Source organism: Drosophila subpulchrella, chromosome 2R (genome assembly GCF_014743375.2).
Source record: "Drosophila subpulchrella strain 33 F10 #4 breed RU33 chromosome 2R, RU_Dsub_v1.1 Primary Assembly, whole genome shotgun sequence".
NCBI classification, from domain to species: Eukaryota; Metazoa; Arthropoda; class Insecta; order Diptera; family Drosophilidae; genus Drosophila; species Drosophila subpulchrella.
This window is the reverse complement of record NC_050611.1, coordinates 14,402,184-14,425,553: the sequence shown is the minus strand read 5'-3', so window position 1 is coordinate 14,425,553 and position 23,370 is coordinate 14,402,184. Positions and strand designations below refer to the sequence as shown.

General features: G+C 44.9%; 8 protein-coding genes across 8 annotated transcripts; 3 read left to right on the top strand and 5 right to left on the bottom strand.

The window, feature by feature from the left end:
• Positions 1–87: 87 nt before the first annotated feature.
• On the bottom strand, positions 88–1,189 carry LOC119550025 (proliferating cell nuclear antigen). Its single transcript, XM_037858448.1, has 2 exons — positions 955–1,189; positions 88–893 (listed from the first exon to the last, which is right to left on the bottom strand). Exons 1-2 carry the CDS (start codon positions 1,060–1,062, stop codon positions 219–221), a joined length of 783 nt encoding a protein of 260 aa, XP_037714376.1. The 5' UTR covers positions 1,063–1,189; the 3' UTR covers positions 88–218.
• A 121-nt stretch (positions 1,190–1,310) lies between these two features.
• LOC119550026 (DNA replication inhibitor plutonium) lies at positions 1,311–2,064 on the bottom strand. The gene is made up of 3 exons (XM_037858449.1): positions 1,995–2,064; positions 1,541–1,945; positions 1,311–1,483 (listed from the first exon to the last, which is right to left on the bottom strand). Exons 1-3 carry the CDS (start codon positions 2,008–2,010, stop codon positions 1,380–1,382), a joined length of 525 nt encoding a protein of 174 aa, XP_037714377.1. The 5' UTR covers positions 2,011–2,064; the 3' UTR covers positions 1,311–1,379.
• Positions 2,065–2,697: 633 nt separating this feature from the next.
• On the top strand, positions 2,698–3,587 carry LOC119550980 (40S ribosomal protein S18). Its single transcript, XM_037860015.1, has 3 exons — positions 2,698–2,810; positions 2,962–3,147; positions 3,216–3,587. Exons 1-3 carry the CDS (start codon positions 2,808–2,810, stop codon positions 3,483–3,485), a joined length of 459 nt encoding a protein of 152 aa, XP_037715943.1. The 5' UTR covers positions 2,698–2,807; the 3' UTR covers positions 3,486–3,587.
• A 15-nt stretch (positions 3,588–3,602) lies between these two features.
• On the top strand, positions 3,603–11,424 carry LOC119550979 (retinal-specific phospholipid-transporting ATPase ABCA4). The gene is made up of 9 exons (XM_037860014.1): positions 3,603–3,877; positions 3,946–4,453; positions 4,508–5,656; positions 5,706–6,258; positions 7,224–8,180; positions 8,236–8,467; positions 8,529–8,714; positions 9,571–10,473; positions 10,976–11,424. The coding sequence occupies exons 1-9, from the start codon at positions 3,648–3,650 to the stop codon at positions 11,154–11,156; spliced, it is 4,899 nt and encodes a 1,632-aa protein (XP_037715942.1). The 5' UTR covers positions 3,603–3,647; the 3' UTR covers positions 11,157–11,424.
• A 619-nt stretch (positions 11,425–12,043) lies between these two features.
• LOC119551146 (putative sodium-dependent multivitamin transporter) lies at positions 12,044–14,910 on the bottom strand. The gene is made up of 2 exons (XM_037860337.1): positions 13,686–14,910; positions 12,044–13,627 (listed from the first exon to the last, which is right to left on the bottom strand). Exons 1-2 carry the CDS (start codon positions 14,665–14,667, stop codon positions 12,846–12,848), a joined length of 1,764 nt encoding a protein of 587 aa, XP_037716265.1. The 5' UTR covers positions 14,668–14,910; the 3' UTR covers positions 12,044–12,845.
• A 572-nt stretch (positions 14,911–15,482) lies between these two features.
• On the top strand, positions 15,483–16,991 carry LOC119550920 (sister chromatid cohesion protein DCC1). Its single transcript, XM_037859932.1, has 3 exons — positions 15,483–15,598; positions 15,654–16,793; positions 16,852–16,991. Exons 1-3 carry the CDS (start codon positions 15,561–15,563, stop codon positions 16,949–16,951), a joined length of 1,278 nt encoding a protein of 425 aa, XP_037715860.1. The 5' UTR covers positions 15,483–15,560; the 3' UTR covers positions 16,952–16,991.
• LOC119550918 (ATP-dependent RNA helicase DDX24) lies at positions 16,968–19,754 on the bottom strand. Its single transcript, XM_037859931.1, has 5 exons — positions 18,256–19,754; positions 18,076–18,195; positions 17,571–18,023; positions 17,332–17,515; positions 16,968–17,273 (listed from the first exon to the last, which is right to left on the bottom strand). Exons 1-5 carry the CDS (start codon positions 19,676–19,678, stop codon positions 17,015–17,017), a joined length of 2,439 nt encoding a protein of 812 aa, XP_037715859.1. The 5' UTR covers positions 19,679–19,754; the 3' UTR covers positions 16,968–17,014.
• A 940-nt stretch (positions 19,755–20,694) lies between these two features.
• Positions 20,695–23,342, bottom strand: LOC119549146 (phosphate carrier protein, mitochondrial). The gene is made up of 4 exons (XM_037856925.1): positions 23,187–23,342; positions 22,395–22,603; positions 21,046–21,810; positions 20,695–20,974 (listed from the first exon to the last, which is right to left on the bottom strand). Exons 2-4 carry the CDS (start codon positions 22,585–22,587, stop codon positions 20,808–20,810), a joined length of 1,125 nt encoding a protein of 374 aa, XP_037712853.1. The 5' UTR covers positions 22,588–22,603; positions 23,187–23,342; the 3' UTR covers positions 20,695–20,807.
• Positions 23,343–23,370: the final 28 nt, after the last annotated feature.

Genomic DNA, 23,370 nt, shown 5'->3' with positions numbered 1-23,370 from the left:
GTGTTTGATATACTATTCACTTTATATATGTTTGCAATCTCTATCCTTAAACTATACCCCCAGTGTTATACACAAAATGCGAATAAATGGTTATTAACATTACACAATATAGATTTTATTGATCAAAAATGCGGATTTAGCTTAAAAATTAGGAATGAATTGTACGTGAGAGGATGAGGAGTTACGATAGGCAGATAAATATGAGGAAGACCGCCGACTTATGTCTCGTTGTCCTCGATCTTGGGTGCCAGGTAGTAGCGAATATGACCCAGATCCTTGATCGCATACTCGACCACCAGTGGAACATCTGCGCACATCGACAGCTGCACCTGAGTAGACAATGGCGTCGCCTTTGTGAAGGCGTTCAGGTAGCGACAGGCAAACGTAAGGGTCACAGGCTCCTGCATCTCGATGATCACTGCCTCCTCCTCTTTGTCAACGGATCCGGTTTGGGCCAGCTTGATGTTGGCCGTGCCCACATCGCCGCTGGCCGAGAACTTGACGCCCTCCTTGGTGCAGCAGATAACGACGGACTCACTGAATTGCGCCAGATCGCGGCAGATGCGAGCAAACTCCATGGCCGGCATGCGGACCACGCACGAGAAGTCTGTCTCCGGGATGCCCAGGTGCTCCTGGTCGAGGTTCATCAGCTTCATCTCGTAGTCGGAGACCTTCTCCTGGTTGGCCGACTCGAACATGATGGTGACGGTGTCGGCGTTGTCCTGCGCCTTCATCGTCACGTTGTCCTCGTTGTTGGCGCACTTGAGGATCTTGGCCATGCTGCCCAGGTTCATGCCCATGGAGAGGTTGCGGTCGCATCGGAACTTGTCGAAGCCATCGGATCGCAGGGTCAGCGAGACGAGCGACACATGGGAGTTGTCCATGGCCTGCAGCTGTGGGATTAACAAGGAGTTAGGACTTCCCTGTTTAAGATATTTTCTAAGGAATTATTACCTGAATGCCGGAATCGCTGCAATCGAAGGTGGCCTCATTGAGCAGATCCTTGATGGCGTCCAGGATCTTCTTAAGGATGGTGGCTTGTCCCAATCGTGCCTCGAACATGTTGAATGTGTTTCTTTGTTTAAATACTGATTATAAAATTAGCAGTTAATGTTGCCGCGGCAGTGACTTTTGGATGAATGACGAACGTGGGCAATTTTTTGCATATGCATAGGATCAGGCGGGCTAAATGAGCGGGAAAAAGATGTGCAAAGCCACAGGCGATATCGATAGCGAGTGCGCGGCAGCTATCGATAGCGGTTAGCAGTGGGACTGCCAATCTGATGGAACAACATAACAGAAACGGTCACTCTAACGACAGGAATTTATTTTTTAAATAGACAAATTACAAAGTTTTAAATTATAAATGTAATACATTTTTAACGGAGACTATTACTTATAAAAGCTCGGGGCGCTGACCTTTTTTGCTTGTTCAAACGTGCTGCTTGTCTCATCATTCCTCGCAGTTCTTCAACTCCCAGACCTGTAAAAAGATTTGTAGTAGTACATATTATAATAATATTTGTTTTTATGTATTTACCATGCACTGTTTGAGTTTCCTGCACTCCCTGTGGATCCAATTGAGTAAAGTATGCCTCCAGGGCGGAATGTTTTTGCATTACGGCCACGCAGAGAGCCGGGATCATTGAGGATAGGTTGAAGTCCATATAGGATCGCCGTCTTAAAAGCTCCTTAACCAAGGGCAAGTGGCCAGCATAGCTCGCCAGAGTAAGAGCATTTTGACCGAAATAGTTCATGGCGAAGATATTTCCACCAAACTCCAGAAGTGTGCGGGCACAATCAAATCTTCCCAAATAACAGGCCTTCAAGAGGGCGGTGTTTCCGTAGCTGTCCACTTCCTCGAGGTTGTACTGTCTGCCATCGCGTGCCATTGTGCAGACGATTCGCAGGGAGACTATATCATCCTGTCCCACGCAGCTGAGCGCTTGAATTAAAATGATTAATTTCTGAGTTTATTTGTCAATTTAATTTACCATTCATTTCACTCATTCTGCAAGGTTTTTCATATAACGGCGCTTTGCCAGGGATACAGCACAATCTTTTTAAAAAGGGTATTCTTTTATAAATTAAAGTTAATCAAAGTAGCAAGAACCACGATTAACTACATATATTTAATGTTAGAAAAGTAAACAAAAAATAAATTATTCTTTATAATATTAAAAAAAATAACAGTCACAAAATTGAATGAATGGGAAGGTCAAAAGCGTTTTTTTTTTTTTTGTTCATCCATTCAAAAACAGCGAAGGTTTTATTTTCTAATGGATTTTTAAATTACCAAATATAAATTTCTCTGATTTTTATTCATACAAATCCAGTCAGTTATTCATTAATGTTTGTTATAAAATTAAAAAAGGAATGAAATACAAAATATCTGTTAAGTTTTGAGTTTTGAAATAAAATCAGATCGAATCTGTTATTTTTACTTAAACAATTATAACCGCTACGGTTCAAACGATACGTTTCTATTACCGTATTACCGAACTAAATTGGGACTTGTTTTTAGAATACAATATTTAAATATACATGTGAACAGTGCGCGGCTTTTTAGGGATAGAACGGAGTGCGCTTAACAGCACGCAGTGAGGTGTTACCAGCACGGTAACGGAACGTGGCAGCCATTTTTAGGACCTTTTCTTCGCTTCACGGAGCCACATTAATTCGGCCTTCTTTTCTTTTCCCGTTTCCGGTGAGTGGTGTGCTCCGTGTTTAATTTATTTGCAATTTTTAACCAAAATATCCCTTAATTTATTGCAGTGAGGAGTAAATACGAGAATACAAACGGCAAAATGGTGAGTGGTCTATAAGGAAGTGGAAATCAAGGCATTTAACAACAAGAAAAAGACATATACATTGCAAAAATGTTTAGTGCCTCCTGTTGCAAGAATGCAAAAATGGCGTGGTTTGTGAACCATTTTATTAACGTTTCATCTTGTCTTGCAGTCGCTCGTCATCCCAGAGAAGTTCCAGCACATCCTGCGTATCATGAATACGAACATCGACGGCAAGCGCAAGGTGGGCATCGCCATGACCGCCATCAAGGGAGTGGGTCGCCGCTACTCCAACATTGTGCTGAAGAAGGCCGATGTCGATCTTACCAAGCGCGCCGGTGAATGCACCGAGGAGGAGGTAAGCTGGAGGAGCTCATCCGGCCATTCACGGCACACCCACTTATTCCGCTTTCCCTCCATCCACAGGTCGACAAGGTGGTCACCATCATCTCCAACCCCCTGCAGTACAAGGTTCCCAACTGGTTCCTCAACAGGCAGAAGGACATCATCGACGGCAAGTACTGGCAGCTGACCTCCTCCAACTTGGACTCCAAGCTGCGTGACGATCTGGAGCGTCTGAAGAAGATCCGCTCCCACCGTGGTCTGCGTCACTACTGGGGCCTCCGTGTCCGTGGCCAGCACACCAAGACCACCGGTCGTCGCGGTCGCACCGTGGGTGTGTCCAAGAAGAAGTAAGCTGCTACGTTCCCTGCTGGATTTCCGAATCTATTTTAATTTTCACATCAACCACAAAATAAAAGAAAACACGGAAGCCGGAACGTTTTAGTGCGGAGTATACGTGAAGTTTGTTATATTTCTAATGTGTCTACGTGCTGGCGTCATCAAAACATTTCGAAAATGTCCAGTGGTCTCCCGCCGTCGAAGCCACAGAGCAGCATCTGCATGCTGTGGCTGGTCATTTGCAAGACGGCTCGCTTCCAGCTGGCCAATACGCTGACCAGCGTTATCATCATTGTGGGGCCCATCGTTGTTTTCCTCGTCTATGCGGCCACGGCTCTGTTCCGGGAGCCGATGGCAGATTCTCCGGTAAAGCACCCACCCGTCAATATCACCATAAGCGAAGTGCCGTATGTATAAGTCACCCACAGACTGCCACAATAATCCAGGCCACCCTGACACACACCCAATGAACCAGGTACATTTTCTACTCACCTGAGAATCTGGTTGTGGCGGCTGTCATTGAGGATGTGGTCCGCGATCTGAATGCCAAAGGTAGCGAGGCTTTTTCCAGCGCCTTTAAGCTAAATCGTGCTCTAGTGGAAAAGAATACATACGGCTACGTGGGCATTGAGTTTGAAGACACCTTCAGCAGAATTAAGGTCCTTCCGGATAAAGTCACGGTGGCCTTACGCTTTCCACTTCACATGCGAACGAATCCCAAGCTTACTTGGGACGAAAGGGCGATCTTCAAGCATTCTGACATGGACACTGATTACTATCAGGAAGAGGGCTTCCTAGGTGTGCAGGCCAAACTGAGCGAGGCGTTGATCAGAGCCAAAAACGAAAGCGCCATCCTGCCGGAAGTGATGGTGAATCACTATCCAGACCCCAAGCACTTAGAGGGCACATTCATGGATAGCAGGTTGTCTTTGACTGGGGTCCTCCTTCTGCCCTTCACCATATCCGCCGCATATCTCGCCCAAGTATCCCTTCTAAACCCGGTCACGTGTATATGGTAGTTGATTAGTATTTTTCAGATGATTGTAATGGAAAGGCGGGAGCAACTGAGGGCCATGTTGGAGCTTCTGGGCGTCAGGGCGTGGATCTACTGGCTGTCCTGGTTTCTGGTGGCCTTTCTCCTCCTGTCCATTCCCACCGTGTTAATGATTCTCCTGCTGAAGTGGCGCTATTATCCGATGAGCGACTGGTCTCTGGTGCTGTTCTTTCTTTTGGTCTACAACTTCGAGGTCTTGTGCTCGGCCTTTATGATCTCATCCTTCTTCTCGGACACTGTCGGTGTGCAGGTGGCCATCCTGATCATGCATCTAATTGGCTGCCTGCCGTGGCGTCTATTGATTATGGGCTATGCGCCCACTGTACCAAAAGCTCTCTTCGTCTGCATTTTCCTAAATAGCTCGTTGGCCATGGGATTGCAAGAGTTCTTGAAAAGCGAAAACCTCCACATAGGAATGCATTGGAACAGACTGTTCGAGAAGACCGATTGGAAAGAAGAATTTATAAACTTGGGTCCCATTCTTATGTTCATGTTGCTGGGAGGCGTGGTGCGCTTGCTAGTCCTGGTCTACGTGGAGCACCTGAAGAGTCACCAGACCAAGAAGTGGTACTTTCCGGTCCAGCCATCCTTTTGGTGCCCGCGAAAGGGGCGGCGGCAAACCAGCGTCCGCGATATTGAGTGGCAGGAGGATGAGGAGATTAAGGACCGCCCTTTGATTGTCCGGACCAAGAACCTTGAAAAGGTCTACAACGAGCGCTCTGTGGTCACCGATGTCAATCTAGATTTTTACCAGGATGAGATCACAGTGATCCTGGGGCACAACGATTCGGGCAAGACGACGATTCTTATGCTCCTGGCCGGGTTCGTGAAGCCCACCTCCGGCGAGGTGACCATCAACGGATATGACCTGGCCACCAAGCCGAGAAAGGCGCGTCAGTCGATGTGCATTTGCCCGCAGCACAATGTGCTCTTCGAGAAGGTCAAAGCCAGATGGCACCTCAACTTCTTCTGCCGGCTGAAGGGAATGAACCGCAAAGAGGCTTCTGCCGAGGCGGACAAGTATCTGGAGATCGGTCTTTTGCAGGAATTTGCCAACACGAAGGTTAAGGATCTTCCCAGCGGCATGAAGCGAATGCTTATGCTGTGCTGCAACCTATGCGGCAACTCGAAGGTTTGACACTTGGCTTACGAGAACCTGGTGTAACTTCCATGTATTGCAGATCCTTCTCTTGGACGAGCCGGGCACCAGTCTGGATCCTCTGCTGCGTAACAAAATGTGGAACCTGCTGCGCCGGGAACGGATGGGGCGCTGCATCATCATGGCCACACACAACACGCACGAGGCCGAGGTGGTCTCGGATGAGATTGTCATCCTGTGCGATGGCCAGGTGATCGGTCTCGGCACCACCGGTTTCCTCACTCAGGTGGCCGACACGGGCTCCTTCTACCTTCTGATCTGCACCAAGATGGACGCCTGCTATGTGGAAGAGGTGACGCACTTTCTGCAGATCCGTTTTCCGGACATCAGGGTACACAAGGAGTACGGTATTTACGTGTACTACGAACTGCCCACCAAATATGTGCAGCAGTTTCCGGTTTTGTTACTGGAGCTGGAGAATGCTCTGCCAGATCTGCTGCTTCAGGAGATTAGCTTGTGTGCCCCCACACTAGGCAGTGTCTTTCTGAGGATGGGAGAGGAAGTGCGGGAGGCCTGGGGCCGGAGCAACTCGCTGAACTTGGTGTCAAGGTCTTCGCCCATATTATCTCTGCTTAGTAAGTGCAATACACAAATATCTTATTATTATTTTCAACAAAAAGTATGTTATGAACTCCATACGCTTTTTAGGCTTAAACCCTACTTTTAGTTTTACATCCGAATGGGATAACGGACTTTAAAGTTGTATACCAAGGTTACTGGAAAGATAGAATTATTAATATTGTATTCATTTGTTTAATTATGCTTTCGCTTAGCTTTAATGTACATATATATTTGCTTTAAAAGTAAAAGAAGATTTAATCAATAACTAGTAAGCTTAAATGTCTTTCAGTATATTTAAAATGCAGTTTGTTTTGGAAAGGTGGTTCTATTAGCATTTTATGGTTCTTAACTGCTGAACATTGATTTAAACTAAGATTTTTGCATCAATGGAAAGGCTTATTTAAAAACCGATCGAATAATACAAGACTTTTCTTAACCCATTTATATTGGGTCAATTTTTTTGTAAAAGTTTACTTGTTTAACTTTTTTTTAGCCTGAAAAATAAATATTTTTATGCCAAAAGTTTCTCAAACTAAATTAATAGGACTGCAACATTTTTTTTTTAATTTCTGCTTAAATTTTTAATGATTTCAGTGATACAAATTGTTAAAAAATATCATTTGGTCCATTTTTTCTCTATTTTATAATACATTTTTAAGAGATCGTCCCATTAAAAACATCATAATAACAAATTGTATTTTACATATATCGCTTTTCAATGCCTACCGGGAACCGAAAATAGTTAATAAGTTATGACCTTACGCCCATACCTAGCAAGATCGTGGTCAGTAATATCACAGTCAGTAGATAAATGTGAAATGTGTAAAATGTAAAGTAGATAAAAATGTAAACTTTAGTTGAAGGTTTATTTTACTTTGATGTTGATTAGCTTATTAACGGGTACCTGATAGTCGGGGCACTCGACTATACCGTTGTCTCTTGTTTTAGTTTGTTATTATATATCTCCCATATAATATAGACCTCCTTCCCACCTTTGATGTCCGCGAGGACGACGGAAGCGTAAAGTGCTGCAATCAGTGGCGGGCCATAATGGAGAGGAAGAGAATCTTCGCGTGGCGCAACCGAAGGTTGTACTGCGTGATCATCCTGATTCCGATCTTCGTTTGCGTGCTGGTCATCAGCATTGCTCTCCTCCTATTCGTATTGGACCGTCATCTTTCCGAGCTACTGGTCACGGACCTGGGACTCTATTCCAAGGCGGTGTTTGTGATTGAATCGCCCGGGGACGAGGACAGCTTTGCCCAGCGATACAGGCAGAATATACTGAGTCGAGGAGCCTCTGTGCGCAGCACAAGAGGAACTCCTCTCGACGACTATCTTCTGAAGCAGATGGAGTCTAACCAGATGACGGTGATGCACTCGCTTTTGGCCGGCGTTACCTTTAACAGTACCGCCAATTCGATTGTCGCCTGGGCGAACAACAAGCTCGAGCACGGTTCCCCACTTTCCTTGGGCATGGTGTATGCGGCCATTGGACAGGAGCTGGCCCAACTGGACATTGAGATTGTTAACAAACCGTTTCAGGACTCGGTTATGCAGGCAATGTCAGGCATCAGCGAGTACTTCTACATAGAGTACGCCATGCTCGTGTTCCATTATCTGGTGGTGGCAACCACCATTTTTGCCGCCCTGCCGATCATCGAGCGCCAGACCAATGTGCAGCACCAGCAATTTTGCAGCGGGATGAGCCGGATCACCTACTGGCTGTCGCACCTGTTCTGGGACTATTGCTACTACATCGTCATGATCGCGGCGCTGATCGTGGTCAACGGAATTGTAGTGAAATCGCCCCTACCTGTCACACTTTTACTGATCGCCTTCGGCTTTTCCGTCATTTCGTTCACCTACTTGTTGTGCCTGATGTCCAATGATTTCGGCAGGATGTTCAGCCTTATACTGTACATCAACATGATAGGTGACCAAGCTAAACTGTATATCTATAGGATTTTTTATTGAAATTTAGTTTTCAGGTATCCTGGCCTTGTTCATCCATCCCAAGAGCAACGAAACCCGCTACGCTATTCTTGAGACCATGCTCTTGGCTCATCCACATTACTCATTTTTTTGTGGCATGCATGATATCATCTTAAGGAGGTGTACCTACGGCTGGAAGTACCATAAATTTCTGCTAATCAGCGGTACAGTGTACCTGATCCTGGTCCTCTTGGCGTGGGTTCCGCGTAGGATAAGCTATGCCTTCAAGTTATGTTGAGATCAAGCGTCCTTTTTATGCTATGCTGACTAATTACCAATTGTTTTCCAGATCTATTAGGAACGAAAAGATAGACCCAAGCGATAGAATAGAGGATAAGGAAGTTAGCGAAGTCAGGCAGAGATTAGCCTTCTTGACAACCAGACAATATAATAATTATCCTCTCATTCTGAAGAACGTTACCAAACGATACGGCAGTTTATTGGCAGTAAGATCTTTAACACTGGACGTAAATCCGTAAGTCTAAATTTATATTTTTTGTTAACCGTATCCAATAAAACAAAACAAAAACAGGAAGGGATTTTTTTTTACTCGACTGCCACGACTATTAACCCGTTGAACTGATTACCAATTTGCAATTTGCGCCACTAACTTTTAAAATACATTTTGCACATGCATGTAGTATGCCTACTAAATCGATAATATGTATACTTTATAGAGTAGGTTATATTTAAAAGATATTAATATTCTGTATAAACCCTAAAGTTCTAGGCATTAGTTTGTAGCAGGTGAAATAAGTACTTACTAGAAAGGCACCTCTTCTTACTTTACCGCTGCCTTGCAGAAAATGTGCATGTAAAGTCACGTAAAATATCTTAGTTTCGTGTAAAATTTGTATTGGAAGGTACAAAATTAAAAGAAGAACTTTTAAATGGTCTTATAAAAAAATAAATGGATTCCAAATAATATTTTCTTAATTTAATACCAAATAATAAACACAGCGAAAAAATTGTGGCCGAAAGGGAAAAAATTCAGCTGTTCTTAATATTTAAAAATAATTTTACATATAATCTTACACTCACGTAAAACTGCATACTTCGTGTAAAATTGGTGTAAAATTAGTAATACTTAAAAGTTAAAAATGAAAAAAAAAATATTTTGAAATGGTATAAAAAAAGAAATGGATTCCAAATAATAAACCCGTCACAGGGAAAAGACGTGGTTTGAATGGTTAAAACTATAGCTGCTCTCAATATTTTAAAAAAATTTTACTTAAAAAAATTTTACTTACTATGAATTGTTCGAAAACATTGTCTGTGACAATTGTTTAGCTAAACATAGTTTAATATCATTTCTAATTTCTTTACTGAAGCTTCGAGTGCGTTGGTCTGCTGGGAAGGAATGGGGCTGGCAAGTCCAGCACCTTCTACATGATCGTGGGCATGAGGTCGATCACCGTAGGCAGCATTCACATCCTGGGATTCAGTCTGAAGACTCGTCCAAAGCACGGACTCCGTCTCGTGGGCTTTTGTCCGCGGGAAGAGATGCTTTCGCCTTACATGACCGGCAGGGAAACGCTGCACTTCTGTTGCTTGATCAACGGCATCCGGCGGGAGCACATCAACAGACTGGTGGAGTCAATGGGCGAGTGCTTTGGACTCGCCCGCCACATGAAGATGCGTATCAGCACCTACAGCAACGGCACCAAGCGGAAGCTAATGATTGCCATGGCCACCCTGGCGCCCACGCTGATATGCCTCGATGAGCCCACTGCCGGCGTGGACATGCATGCCAAGTACGACATCTGGAAGATTCTGGAGGGCATCCGGCAAGGCGGTCGCGCCATCCTCCTCACCACGCACAGCATGGAGGAGTGCGAGTTCCTGTGCACCAACGTGGGCATCATGGATCACGGTTCGCTGCTCTGCTACGGCACTTTGGCGCGTCTGAAGTACCGCTTCAACAAGGGAATCTTTGTCAAAGTGAAGATGGGCACCCAAGCGGAAATGGATGATGCGGCCGAGGTGTATGGGCGGATCACCATGCTGCCCTCAAGTGACAGTGAAAGGGGAAGCTCGCGCAGTTCTCGTCGGATGTCGTTGGCGCACTTGGTACGACATCATAAGCCCACAATGGAAGCAGTCAGGAAGTTGGAGTTTAGCCGATCGCAAGTGAGCACCGCCCTTTCCGATTTAGACAACCCGGAGAACTATGACCTTTTGTTGCAACGATTAGAGGAAGTTTTCCAAAAGGACCATCCATACAGCAGTGTCAGGTATGCTAGATATCTATCACATATCGACATAACTATAACCATATATAAGAATTCAATATAAATACATGACAATGCGGTATAAATTTTGGAAATTTCCGACACCAATTGCATTAAAACAAACTTAATTTGGCTTTCCAAATTATTCATATAACAAACAATATTAGTTTTTTTTTTAAATTCTAACTTGTACACGTATTGTATGATTAATGCTTTTGGAATTAAGTTATTCTACTCCAAACCACTTTAAGCAGTGACAGTAAGGATTTTGAATTATAAATTATTTTGGACGCCCTATTATACTATTAAACTCGGTCGTGTTCCCCAGAAGATAGGATTACTTATATAGGTATATAGTTATAAGCAAATACGTCTTATACTTTAGCAATGGACTATGGTTTAATTTGCAGTTACTTGTAAACAGATAAATAGTATTCGCCATATAGTTCCATATCTTTACTTACCAATACTTTAAAAATGTATAACACCCTCTTTCTCTATTCAGCGAAAAGTATCCCTACCGAGGAATGATTACCTTCTGCATTCCAAAAGGGATGGTAACGTGGTCAGCGATTTTCCTGTACATGGAGAACTTAAAAAATTCCATGCAGATATTGTACTACTCGGTCAGTCAAACGACTTTCGAAGATGTGTTCATGGAGTTTGTGAGGAAGCATAATGAATAAATAGTAGCTCCCTTAATGAATCATACATTTGTTTATCAACCTGCTGAGTGGCGGAACCCTTATCGTATCACTGGATTTGAATAGCTATCTGTGAAAGTTTCTACCATCAAATGCTAACAAATCGCAAAAATTCAGTTTGGCGTTGCGAAAAGAGAGTAAATAAATCAGGCGATTTCGCTGAATCATGAACCGGCATTTTCGGCAAACTGATACTCTGTGTTATAAAATTGTTTGTATATATTTTATAACATATGTAGCTAACAAATAAATTTGAAATTAATATTTTGTACAATCACTCCAAAAAAAAATATTTATTATGTAAAACCAATCGTTTACTAACGGTAAACAAATGCCGGTTAAAGTCCAATTATTATTTTTGCTGCTTTGGTTTCTTTTTCGTCAGAACGTTTGCCAAAAAAGTGTGTCATGCGAGTCTATTGGTACTTTGAACTCTCGATTAGAAAACTTTCCACAAACAAGACAAACGTGGACAAGTTTTATTAACGATGTTTCGACATATTCAATTGGCGTTTGTTTACAGGCAAACCCATTCACATGGTGGGTGACCCATGCCTTTTCCAATTTTAAGCAATTTGCTGTCTCCGACCCTCAATTAGACTTTGTTCACGCATGGCGCAATGGTCAATTGGCATAGGTAAACGCTCAAAAGTTGTGGCATTCGTTCCAAAATAGATTCCTCATAGAGTACGCAATGTTGGGAGAGCCTCGCGTAACCTTGGTAGCTGATAGCGTACGAATTTTCTTATCGGAGGAAGTTCTCGGCTCATCGTGATTTCTGGGAAACATATGAGCCTCCCAAAGTAATTAAAAAAATCCAAGCCGCAGCTTTACTATAAGTTTCACGTTTCCATAACAAAAAGTCTGCCTTTCCAATCACATTTTCTAGAACAGTTTTTTTTTAATAGTCAGCAGTTTTGTTTTTAGAAATACATATAACTTTCACCGCTCCGATATTGTTGATTGCGGCACGACATGCATATATATGTATTTGATTCTATAGTATATTTGTGTACATCTAGAGGTATATAGTTAAACACAATTCACAAAGTGGCGCAATGCAACGCGAACAGAACATTTTAGTAACTATTTATAGGGGTGCTCACTGTAGTGTGTATATAAAACCTAGACCTCGATCTGTGTTATGTGAATAAAAGGTGATCGTGAAAATATCGAATGACTGAGTAAACAGATTTTGTAAGATTAAAAAAGTATAAATATAAATATCCCAATAAAATTAAGTATACAACTAAATTAATAATTTATGTGAGACATTGTGGCTGCCAACGCTCAGCACGGGAAAGTAGTCGGCCAACACGCTTTTGGTTTCGATTAGTTATTGTCGATTGAGGTAGAAATCTACTGTTTAAATTGTATTGTAAAAATCATTTGACTATTTCTACGAGGCCTCTGAATGATCTGCTTGCGAACATTTGCAACTCGGTTAATAACTACTAATTATCGTTGTTTAATTGTATATGGAAGACTCTGTTTTGGTCGCTCTGTATGCAAAATGTGTTCACACAGGTATACAAAAAGGTCACATAGTTATGCACTTTTAGGTACGACATCCGTAACAGGACTAAGCATATACCGCGCTCGTATAGCCGACGCCTCCTGGAAATTCTTTTCATTTCATAAATATTTACTCTAAGTTTAAGCCGGTCGGAACTACTGCTGCGTTAGCTTGGTGAGCGTTTCGTCCTGAGCCGTTTGTTTTCGTTGTTCTGCTTGGCGTCGCCAGCGACGAGAAAGCATGGGTGCGAATAGGTCGTAGTCCAGTTCCTTCTGATACTTGTCCAAGTAGATTTCAGCGTTTTCTGCCCATCCAAAGTGCGCCAGCAGAATACTGCTGCCATAGCCGACGGCCACGGCGATAAGAAAGCCGATCACACTTAACCACAAGTAGGAAATTCGATATAACCAGAAGTAGTGCGGTTCGATGACCACTGGGCTGCTATTTGCGCTAAGTTCAATGGCATGTGCTAACAGAGGAGTGGGTGTCTCACAGCCGGAAGTGCTGAACTCCAACGTAACGGGCCTTGGTTTGGGTCCGCCGAAACCCATCCAGAAGGAGACTATTAGCGAAACGAGGAATCCGAGCAGTACGCCTCGTTGATTGGTGCGCGTTGTACACACCCCAAGGGTAAAGATGGCCAGCAGCGGTCCACCCACAACTCCGAAAATGGTGAGCGAGGCTTGAAGAACACCGCCCATGGAGCCAGCCACAAACGCCAATCCGATGCAGAGCAGGCCAAAAATACAAGCCACAATCTTGGTGGGCAACGTGGACTTGGAGTCGACTAGCGTCCGCTTAAATATCGCCTTGTACAAGGGCTTCAGGTAATCCTCCAGCGTTACGGCGGAGAGTGAGGTGACAGCCGACGATATCGTGGACAGACTGGCGGAGAATATTCCCGACACAAAGAGGCCGCACAATCCAGGGTATTGACCTGCCGTTAAAAATAACTCAAATAAGAAGAAAGTCTTAAGGATGCTGACTAAACTCACCCATAGTGTCCAGAGCGAAGAGTGGCATCACCTGATCACGCTTTACGATGCGTCCCTGGAGCACCGGATCACAGTCGCGATAGTAGTAGAATATAGCCAGGCCACTGAAGATGGTGCTAAAACTAAGCATTCCTAGGATGGGCAAGTTCCACCACAGCGCCGACTGAGCACTCTTCAAATTGTGGACACTCAACAACCGCTGGACTTGTGTTTGATTCACTCCATACAGGGATAGGTAGGTGACCATGCCGCCAATGATGAGTGACCACCAGGTGTGCCTCACGGTGGGGTCCAGGGAGAACTCATCGATCTGGATGCGGCCTCGCTCCACAGCCACCTCCCAGATAGCAGCGAATCCTCCCGCTTTGATGGCCGAGACAGCGATCACCGAGAAAATGGCGGCAAACATGAGGAAGGACTGAAACACATCCGTGATAAGCACCGCCTTCAGGCCGCCCAGTGTGGAGTAGAAGGTGCACACCAGTCCAATGACCACAATGGCCCATGAGCGCGGAATGTTTGTCACCGCCTCCAAAGCTAGAGCCGGAGCGTAGAGGGCAATGCCCATGTAGAGAATCATTTGCACGGTGAATGCCAGGGAGGCGGACAGCCGGGTTGCTTGGCCGAACCGCCGCTCCAGATACTCGTACACACTGGTCGTCCGCATCTTGTAGAAAACTGGCAGGAAGATGTTGGCGGCGATGGGTGTGCTGAGTATGTAGGCAATGTTGATCACGCAGAACATCGTTCCAAACTCGTAGGCCTCATTGGAGACGCCCATCAGGGAGATGGCGGACATGAAGCTGGCCATCAGGCTGAAGGAGACCGGGAAGGTGGTCATGCTCTGGTCCGCCATCAGGTACTCCTGCGTGGTCTTCTGCTGGCCGCCCGCAAAGCGGTAGTATATGCCTATCAGGGCCGAAATGACCAGGATGATGATCAGGACAGCCGTGTCCCAGGCGTCGAATGTTCCCACGGGCATGCTGCTGCTTGGGCTATCACAGAATCGCAGGTCGATGTCCGTCAGTGGCCTGAATTGATTTTTCCACAAACGTCACTGCCAGTGATTGAAACTCCCGCGTCGCAATGACCTTTCCAGCAGTCAACGCTTTGTAAACTGGGTCCAAGTGCACGGGCAACGGACAAAAACAAATACGTGCTCGCGAATCCAGTGCGCAGAAAAAGAAACGTTCTGTCCAAAGCTTCGACCGTTAAATAACTGATCAGCTGCGCGGCTAGAGTGACCGTTCCTGGAGTGGAAACAAATATTTTGGTACTACCATTTCTTAAAAGTTCAAGAACGCAAGCTATACAAAATTAATAGGGGTATTCCTGAACATTTTTATACTTTATTTAAAACAAACCAGTGTTTCCAGACTTCTTTTCTATTTAAAATTATTATGTATTTTAAATTATACACTATTATTATTATTAAGCACGCTTCTTCGCACAGCTCTGCGCTGCACCTGTATTAAACTGAAATTAATAAAAGTTATTCCATACCAACAATTTGACCGTAAATGTAGTCATGCGAAAAAGCTTATTTCATTACTTTTTTCAAACTGATAGTTTTTTTTCGGAAAACTCAAAAATGGTTTTTATGATGCACTCTATGCATTAATTCAATTAACTTTTAACCATGGATTTAAAAGTAGGGTTTCCGAAAAACCAATCTGTAATTTAGACTAGTTTATTAAATCGATGCTAGGAATTAAATATATATTTAAAGCACTTTCCCTAAAGTTTTTCAATTCCGCACTTCACAAAAAGCCCTTAATAAGCTCGAACGATGTGGCAACTCCGTTGTGCAATGGTCACTCTAATTTTTCCCGCCCATTGTTTTGGTCAATTGGTTTTTGTTTACATCTTGCGAAAATGGAATCCATGGAGGTGGACGAAAATGCTCCCCAACTGTAAGTTCCTCTCATAGGGATTATAATTTACCAATAACCTCCAACGTATCATTAGCTACATTCGCACGCCGGAGGATGTGAAAGTCATTGTGAAACACGCCAAACTGGATGAGCGCCAGCTGACCCAACTCACCCAGGCGCTGTACTTCCCCTCAGCGGATGTGGACTCCGATAATCTGCGCCTTCTGGAGCTGGACGGGCACATGCTGGAGCAGATCCGCGACGGCCAGACGCTCCATTTTAAGGGCGGCCAGAATGAGAAGGTGGTGCTCTGCACCGACGAGCGAACCTATGACGTGAAGGGCGCCGAGATCTCCAACAGCCTGCTGTTGGTGCCAGACCTGAAGTTCGCCGCCGCCACTAGTACCTCTCCGCTGAAGAGTCCGCGCACGGGCAACGCAAACGCCTCCCTGGAGCGAAGTCTGAATGACAGCACGGAGGATGAACTGGAGGTGCCACGAACCCTGGAGCAGCGACCCGTGCTCAAGGTGTTCCACGAGTACTTCGAGTGTCGCGAGATCAAACCGCGCTTTCGCAAACTGGGCGAACTACTGCAACTCACTAGGTATTCGGGCCCTGAGAACGAGTTCTGTGTCGAGCAGAAGCTGCTCTTCACCTTCTCCCAACTGCTGGACACGGTGCAGTGCAGCCGGGCGCAGTTCCTGGAGGGATTGAACAACTATCGAGCCATGGAACTGGACGGCCGAATGCGCGTCATGGAGTATGAGTACGAGTATCGCATTATTAGCATGATGCTGGGAGTGATTAGCGAAAACTCTTGGGAACTGGACGAAGTGGAGAGGGAGGAAACTATCAACGCACTGAAGGGCATCGCTCCTGAGGAAGTCGTAGCTGGGCTGTTCGATATCTATACCACTCCTAGCGAACGTTGTCCGGGCAAGTTTGAGTACCAGGAATCATTGGTCTCCCGGATCGTGGCACAAAACATTCTGCAGCCCGGTCTGCGGTTTCGCAACGAGGAGTTTATGCGCACCTGGCAGGAGGCGCTACCGGAGGGCATGTCCTGCCAGTTGAAGTACCTTCGGGGCCTGGGCATCTGCGACAAGGAGGGAGCTCAGCCTTGCATCCGCTCGCTGGCCGAGGAGCAATTGCCCACCAACATCAACGATCGCATGAAGGCCTTGTTCAAGACTAAGCAAAGGTGGACAATGGAGGAAATGGAGCCATACATTGAGTGAGTAATGATTAACACTTGTTCTGAAGGTTTTGTTGATTTTGATTTTAATTTCCAGGTGTTTTACAACCCCCACATTATCCGTATCCACACTGCTGGCAAAGCACGCTCGCTCATTAACAGATGGAGGTGTGCGGTACTTTGTCTCGAAGCATTGATTATAGTATCCAAAGCTTAAATTTTTGTACACTTTATTCAATACAAATAGTTGTTAGTTTGTCCTAGGCATTCCTCTTGCGTTTGTTACGATCCTTTTTGGCCTGCTTCTGGTCTTCGATGGCCGCCTTCATGGTCTCCACGGCACTTTGGGTGTGACTCGTGGCCAACTGGGCTGCCTCGCTGTTGGGATACTTGAAGCTAAAGCCCCTGGGGAAGATGGGCTGGGCCAGAAGAGCATGGAGCTGGGCTCTGACTGTCTCCACTCGCAGGCGATTCCGACGACGCTCTATCACAAAGGGATCTTCATCCTGGTCGCTGCCACTGGATTAAAAATTGTTAGTTGCCTTTACTTTATCGAGATCTTGTTTATATGACTCACGATTCGTCGTTGTAGCCATCGATAATCATGTCCATCTCCTCAGCGTGCTTCTTCATCCAGCCGCGCTCGCTCTGAACGCGCTTTAGCTTTAGTTCTTCCTTGTCCAGATCCCTCGCAAGATTGACGCGCTCCCTGACAGCACCCAGAAAACGCTCAGAGATGGGAAAGAGTGGCAGATCCTCAGCTGAAAGAGTTAGCTTTATGTATAACTGCTCCGATTTCTAAAATCTGTCACTCACTTCTTTCTAATGTTTTGTACAGCTTTACATAGCTTTTGACCTCGCCAGGTTCCATAAACATGACGGTTATGCCGTGCTTATTGGCTCGGGCTGTGCGTCCCGATCTGTGGACGTAGTTCTCGCTGGTGCGCGGCACTTGGTAGTGGATCACGTGCTCCACATTCGGTATGTCCAGGCCTCGGGCAGCCACATCAGTGGCTATCAGCAGGCCCATGGGACTGTCGCGGAAGCGTTCCAGGTTCTTCAGACGCTGCTTCTGGATCATGTTGGCATGGAGGGGCAGAGGATTGCAGTCCAGTAGGCCAAAGAGCGTGGCCAGTCGTTTCACACAGTCGATGGAATTGCAGAAGACAATGGTGCGCCCTGGATGGCGCTGAATAAAGTAGTAAAGATAGAAGTCCTTATGATCGATGGGGCACAGTAAACGGCTCTCGGTCAATGTTTGGGCGGTTTCTGCAATGGAACGTTGAAAATCTTTAAACCAAATTCGATTTTGTCTACCTACGCTGTGAGCTGGTTATGTCCACAATCTTGGGTTGAGAGATGCCCAACTCTTCGATAAGGCTTTCAATCTTCTGATCCACCGTTTGCTTTACAAACTTGGGTCGCTTGCCGACATTGCGCTCTAAAAAAAATGAAAAGCAACATAAGTGTTTGAAAAGTTAAGTGCTGTCTAAGTTCATACTTTGCATGTGGTCAGGAAGATCATGAACCAACGTCAGCGTGGCCGAGTAAACAAAGTTCTGCCGCTGATGCTTCTTCTGCTCATCGGAATTGAGAACTTTGAGCAGACTCCGGAGCTCTTCGAAGTGACCCTTCTCCACCATGCGATCCGTTTCGTCGATAACCAGGAAGCTAACATCTTCGATCTTGCCCAAATGATTATTGCCCTGGGCGTAAAGCTCCCAGAGGCGACCAGGTGTGGCCACCACGATCTCCGGACACTGTCGAAGTACTCGCTCCTGTTTCGCGACGGCTAGACCCCCGAATATGGCTGCCACTCGAATGCCTGTGTACTTGGCAGCCGCCACCAGGTGATTCTTGACCTGCACAGCTAACTCCCGAGTGGGAGTGAGCACCAGACCGTACAAGGGGCCTTGAATGCGCTTGGCTTGCTCCTCCGCATCGCTCTCTTCGTCACTGGCTCCAGAAACATGGTCCAATTCCTCTGGAGGGGGCGTCAGCTCGTGATCATCCGCCGCTGGCTCGGGCTGCTGTCCCTTCACCTTGGGCGCCTTCCGAATGCCAGAACGTATATTTCTTTGCTTCAGCTCCATGATTCCGGCTAGCATTGGTATGCCAAAGGCCAGGGTCTTTCCGCTACCCGTCTCCGCTGCTCCAAGGATATCCTTTTTGCCGTGGATGGCTGCCGGTAGGGTCAGGGCCTGGATTTGAGTGGGTGCAGAAAATCCTTGCTCGCCGAGGGCACGCAGAATGGGAGCGGGAACTCCCAGTCCGTTCCAGGCGGACACATCAGCCGCTTCGCCTGTGGGGATTGGCACTAGGTCTGGGGCTTCTTCATCGCTGGATTCCTGCTGGTCTGCCGATTCCTCTGCCTGGGGCACTTCTTCCTCATCGTCCGATGGTGGTGGCCTGAGCAGGGCAAAGCGATCTGCGTCGTACTCATCATTGGAGTCCTCGCTGTTGTCCTTATCCTTGCCCTTTGACTTCTTTTGCTTGCGCAGTTCCTTACGCCTTTCCCGTTTCTCTCGCAGTTTCTGCATTTTTTGTACATGACGCTCGGCCAGACGGGCTTTCTTGGACTTGGCAGCGGCCACCACTTCATCCTCGCTTTCAGATTCACTGGAACTCTCGCTGGAGTCTTCCTCGCCGCCCTTGGAAGCCTTCCTCTTTTTCTTCTTAGGCTTGCGCTCCCTGTCTGGATTCCGGGAACTGACCCTCTTCTGCGAGGACTTCACCAGAGCAGCATCGTAATCCTTGAGGACCTCCAGACCAATTAATCCCTCGTAGCCACCGCAATCATCGGAAATCACGTGGCCCTTGATCTTCACCTTTTGCCAGCTTTCCCCTTTGGAAACGGCAGCCTCCTTGGCCGCGCCCTTTAATAGCTTTGGCGGCTTTGCGGTCTTCTGTTTATTTTGAACCATATTTAGATTTTTAAGCTAATTAATAGTTCAATAAAACTGCAGTTAAATAAAACCGCGTGTTGAATGCTGCTTCTTCTTGCCGCTGTTTGTTGACATTGGACAGGGCTGTTATGCACAGCTGTTCGGTGTTGAGCACTGAAGTGTTGCAAAACGCCAAACTACAAACTAGAGCTTTGGCGGTTATTTGAAATTGGCTATGTTAAAAAATCGGGACTTACATATGTAGGTAAAAGTAGCAATTTAATTGTTAAGACTGTCTCAACCTTAAACCTATTTTAGTTTTTAAAATACTGTTTGTTGGTATATTTTAAATCTTTCAGATGGATTTTGAATATTTGTCTGCTTATCCTCAAAAATAAAATTTCCTTCAAATTATATATGAATGTATAAAAAAGGAAAACTAAACATTTTTAAAGTTAAAAATGAATATAAAAATCTGGCAAAACTTATAAAAAACTAAATGGTCGCTTAAATTTGTTCTTTATTTTAAAGCAAATTTCCTGTTTGAAGAATGTTTGAAACAAATGTTTCTTTAATTAAAAAATTTATTTCGAATGCACAGTATTTGTAAACGATTTTCTTTTCAGGGTTAAATTTCGCTACTATATGAGAGAATTAAAAAAAAATTCGTAACTCATTAGTTGAGTTTGGAACCGCTTATTAATTATACTGTTCCTCGGTCAACAAAGCAAATCCAGAATTAGTAAAATATAAACTCTTTCGTAAAAAGGTTAACTCAAAAAATTCTAATTCTATAGCTTCTATACTAAATTTAACTTTAACATTATGTTAATAAGAATAATTTGTTACTTTTTTGTAACACGTCGATCTTGAACTTGTTATGTTAGGGTAGAATACAAAGCCATTTCAAATTTAATAAAAATCGCTTAACTAATTAAGTGCTTGGACCTATAAATTTTTTTACAGAGTCCCAACCACTTCCTATCTCAAACATATAGTATAATCAGAAATATATTTACATAAATAATAATCAAGTACCCTGCAATTCAAAGAGCTTTAAATTTGTGTGTTATTTTTATTTACTGTGTGGTTTATCTATACAAATCAAGTTTAATTCGATTAACATTCTGCTCGCTCTAAATTTAAAAACAGTCAGCTTGTAGTTGGCTTACTGCTCGCCAGTCACGCCCAGCTTCTTCTTCAGGGACTCGGGCATTTCTGGTGGTGGTGGGCGTGGCATGCGCAGGAACACCTTGACGGCATCGTAGATGAACCACTGGGCGGCGGTCAATGTGCCGATCATAACGATCCTGGGCACCAGGCCGCCCCAGAGTCCTGCAAATAAAAACGAGGAAATTCCTTTAGACGAAGGGCGCAAGGGGGAATTCTACGAAACCATTACTCACCAGCCCAACCCAGCTGCTTGGCCACATCCAGGGCGGAGGCGCCCTTGGCCTGGTTCAACTTAGACACAACCGTGTCAGCGGGATGCGAGACAATGGCGCAGAACACGCCGGCAATGTAGCCGGCGGCGAAGGTCACCACCAGCTGCTCACCCTTGGTGCAATCGGCACGGGGCTTGGGCACCACATACTTGTACAGCAGCTCCAGCGTCCGCTCGAAGCAGGCGAACTTCATCATGGTGTATGGGATCTGGCGCATCCAGAGTGGCACCAGGCCCTTGTAGAAGGCGGCCACGCCCTCCTGGGCCGTCATCTTGGGCAGAGCTTCACGCAGATTCCTGGCAAAGCCGGGTGTGGTCTGGATCTTGACCTTGGCCGCCTCCATGGGCGCCAGAGCGATGTCGGCGAAGAACTCGGCGGAGGCCGAGGCGGCCAGGTAAAGTCCGGTTCTGTACAGGAATGCGTTCTCCTCGCCGATAGCATCGCCGTATATCTTCTTGAAGACCTCGTAGAGGCCGAACTTGCACAGACCCTGCATCGAGTATCCGATGAAGGTGGGGGCCCAGCCCTTGGCCAATCCTCGGACGCCCTCCTCCGCCAAACTGATACGGAAGCCGGTGAACACGCTCTTGTACTTGGCCGGGTCCACCTGCAGACGGCACTTGACCAAGTCCAGGGGCACCACCATGGTGTGTGTGGAGCCGCACGAGACGATGCCGCCCAGGCCGCACAGAAGGAAGTAGTGGTTCGAGCCGAACTCGCAAGAGTCTGAAGTGGAAGATTAGAGGGCAAAAAAGGGATAAGTCTCTTCTTTCATTTATTATAATGCTTAAACATTTATATGCTAAAACAATTTTTGTATTAAAAAAAAGGTCTACAGCTTATGCTCCCTATCTAGCATATACTATACACTTTAAATGTTCCCACGTAGGACATATTATGTATTTAAGGTTTCCCAATATGTTTGTAATATTTTCCTATGAATCTATCTATATCAAGTTTCCCTACCTACGATATAGTATATAGTTAAAGTATGTCTAACTAGGATATAAGTAATATGTATTTTAAGGTATAGATTAGAACAAATAAATAAATAGATATAGCAATAGATGCAACTTCCATAAATCGAAGCATTATATGCCATCAAACAAGTTTGAGTTATGGAGACTTCGAGTTATAGAGTATTACTGCAATAAATCTAGTAGGACTTTAAAATACTTTGAGTAAAGGAAAATGAACTATAACAAATATATATTTGGTATAGTTGGTATATGAGATCAATCATCATCAAGTTCATAATGGATCCCTTTATTTTTCAGTGAGTGATTCCACTAACTGGTTATCCTACTTACCACCCTCGGCAACAGCAGCGGCAGCGATGTTGTGGTTTGGAGTCAGCTGGCGCGGGGTGACATCCTTGAGGTTGGGGGTCACCACAGCGGAGGATGTGGGGGCGGAAGCAGGCGGGGCTGCCTGGCAGTTGACGTTGGTGAATGGCGACTTGAACGTTGAGTTCTGCGCGGCATCAAACAGGGACTTAAACATGGTGCCGAAAAAGGACCTAGAAAAAGAATAGTCGAGGACTTAGAAAGATTTAAGGTTAAGGTCATGATGTAACCTAATTGGTTCCAAAAAGGTCCCACCTACGAAAATTATATTGTATTTTCTCTCTTGTTCCCGGTACAAACATAGGTATTAAATTTGATAATAGTAATAAATCAATATCTTTTAAAAGTTTATACTGCCAACAGATAATATAAAATCTTTGTGAATTGCATTTTATTTAATTTCTCTATAATTTTCTTTATTATCTAATCCGTTAAATTGTACCTTTTGTATTATTAATTATATTATTCGATAGGCAATATAATTACTATATCAAAAAAATTACCACTTTGATGAATAATTTTTTTTTTGCCTACATACATTAAGTTTTTATCGTTAAGCCCACCAATATCCAATCGAACAACTTTAAGAATGTATTGTTGCACTTGTTTTTTACATAACTATTGTTTTTTCTTTCGCTAAACACTTTTTATGCATTGCGTAATGTTTCCTCTCAGTACGTATTGGATCACTTTGTATATATTTCGAAAATATTTGCAAGCAAAACGGTTTTTGGCTAACAAAACTGATCGACTCACTTCAAAGTGCGGGGGATCGAAGGAAGTGAAGTGCAGATGGACTTGAAATATAGTTGAAGTATAGAGTTGTTGTTGGGCTGAAATGTTGGGACCCAAAACAACGTTCGTCGTGCGCCAGACCAGAAAACCAAATGCAATGGCTGCAATGGAAAAGTGAGCGCTAGCAGCTTCTGTACAGGGTTGC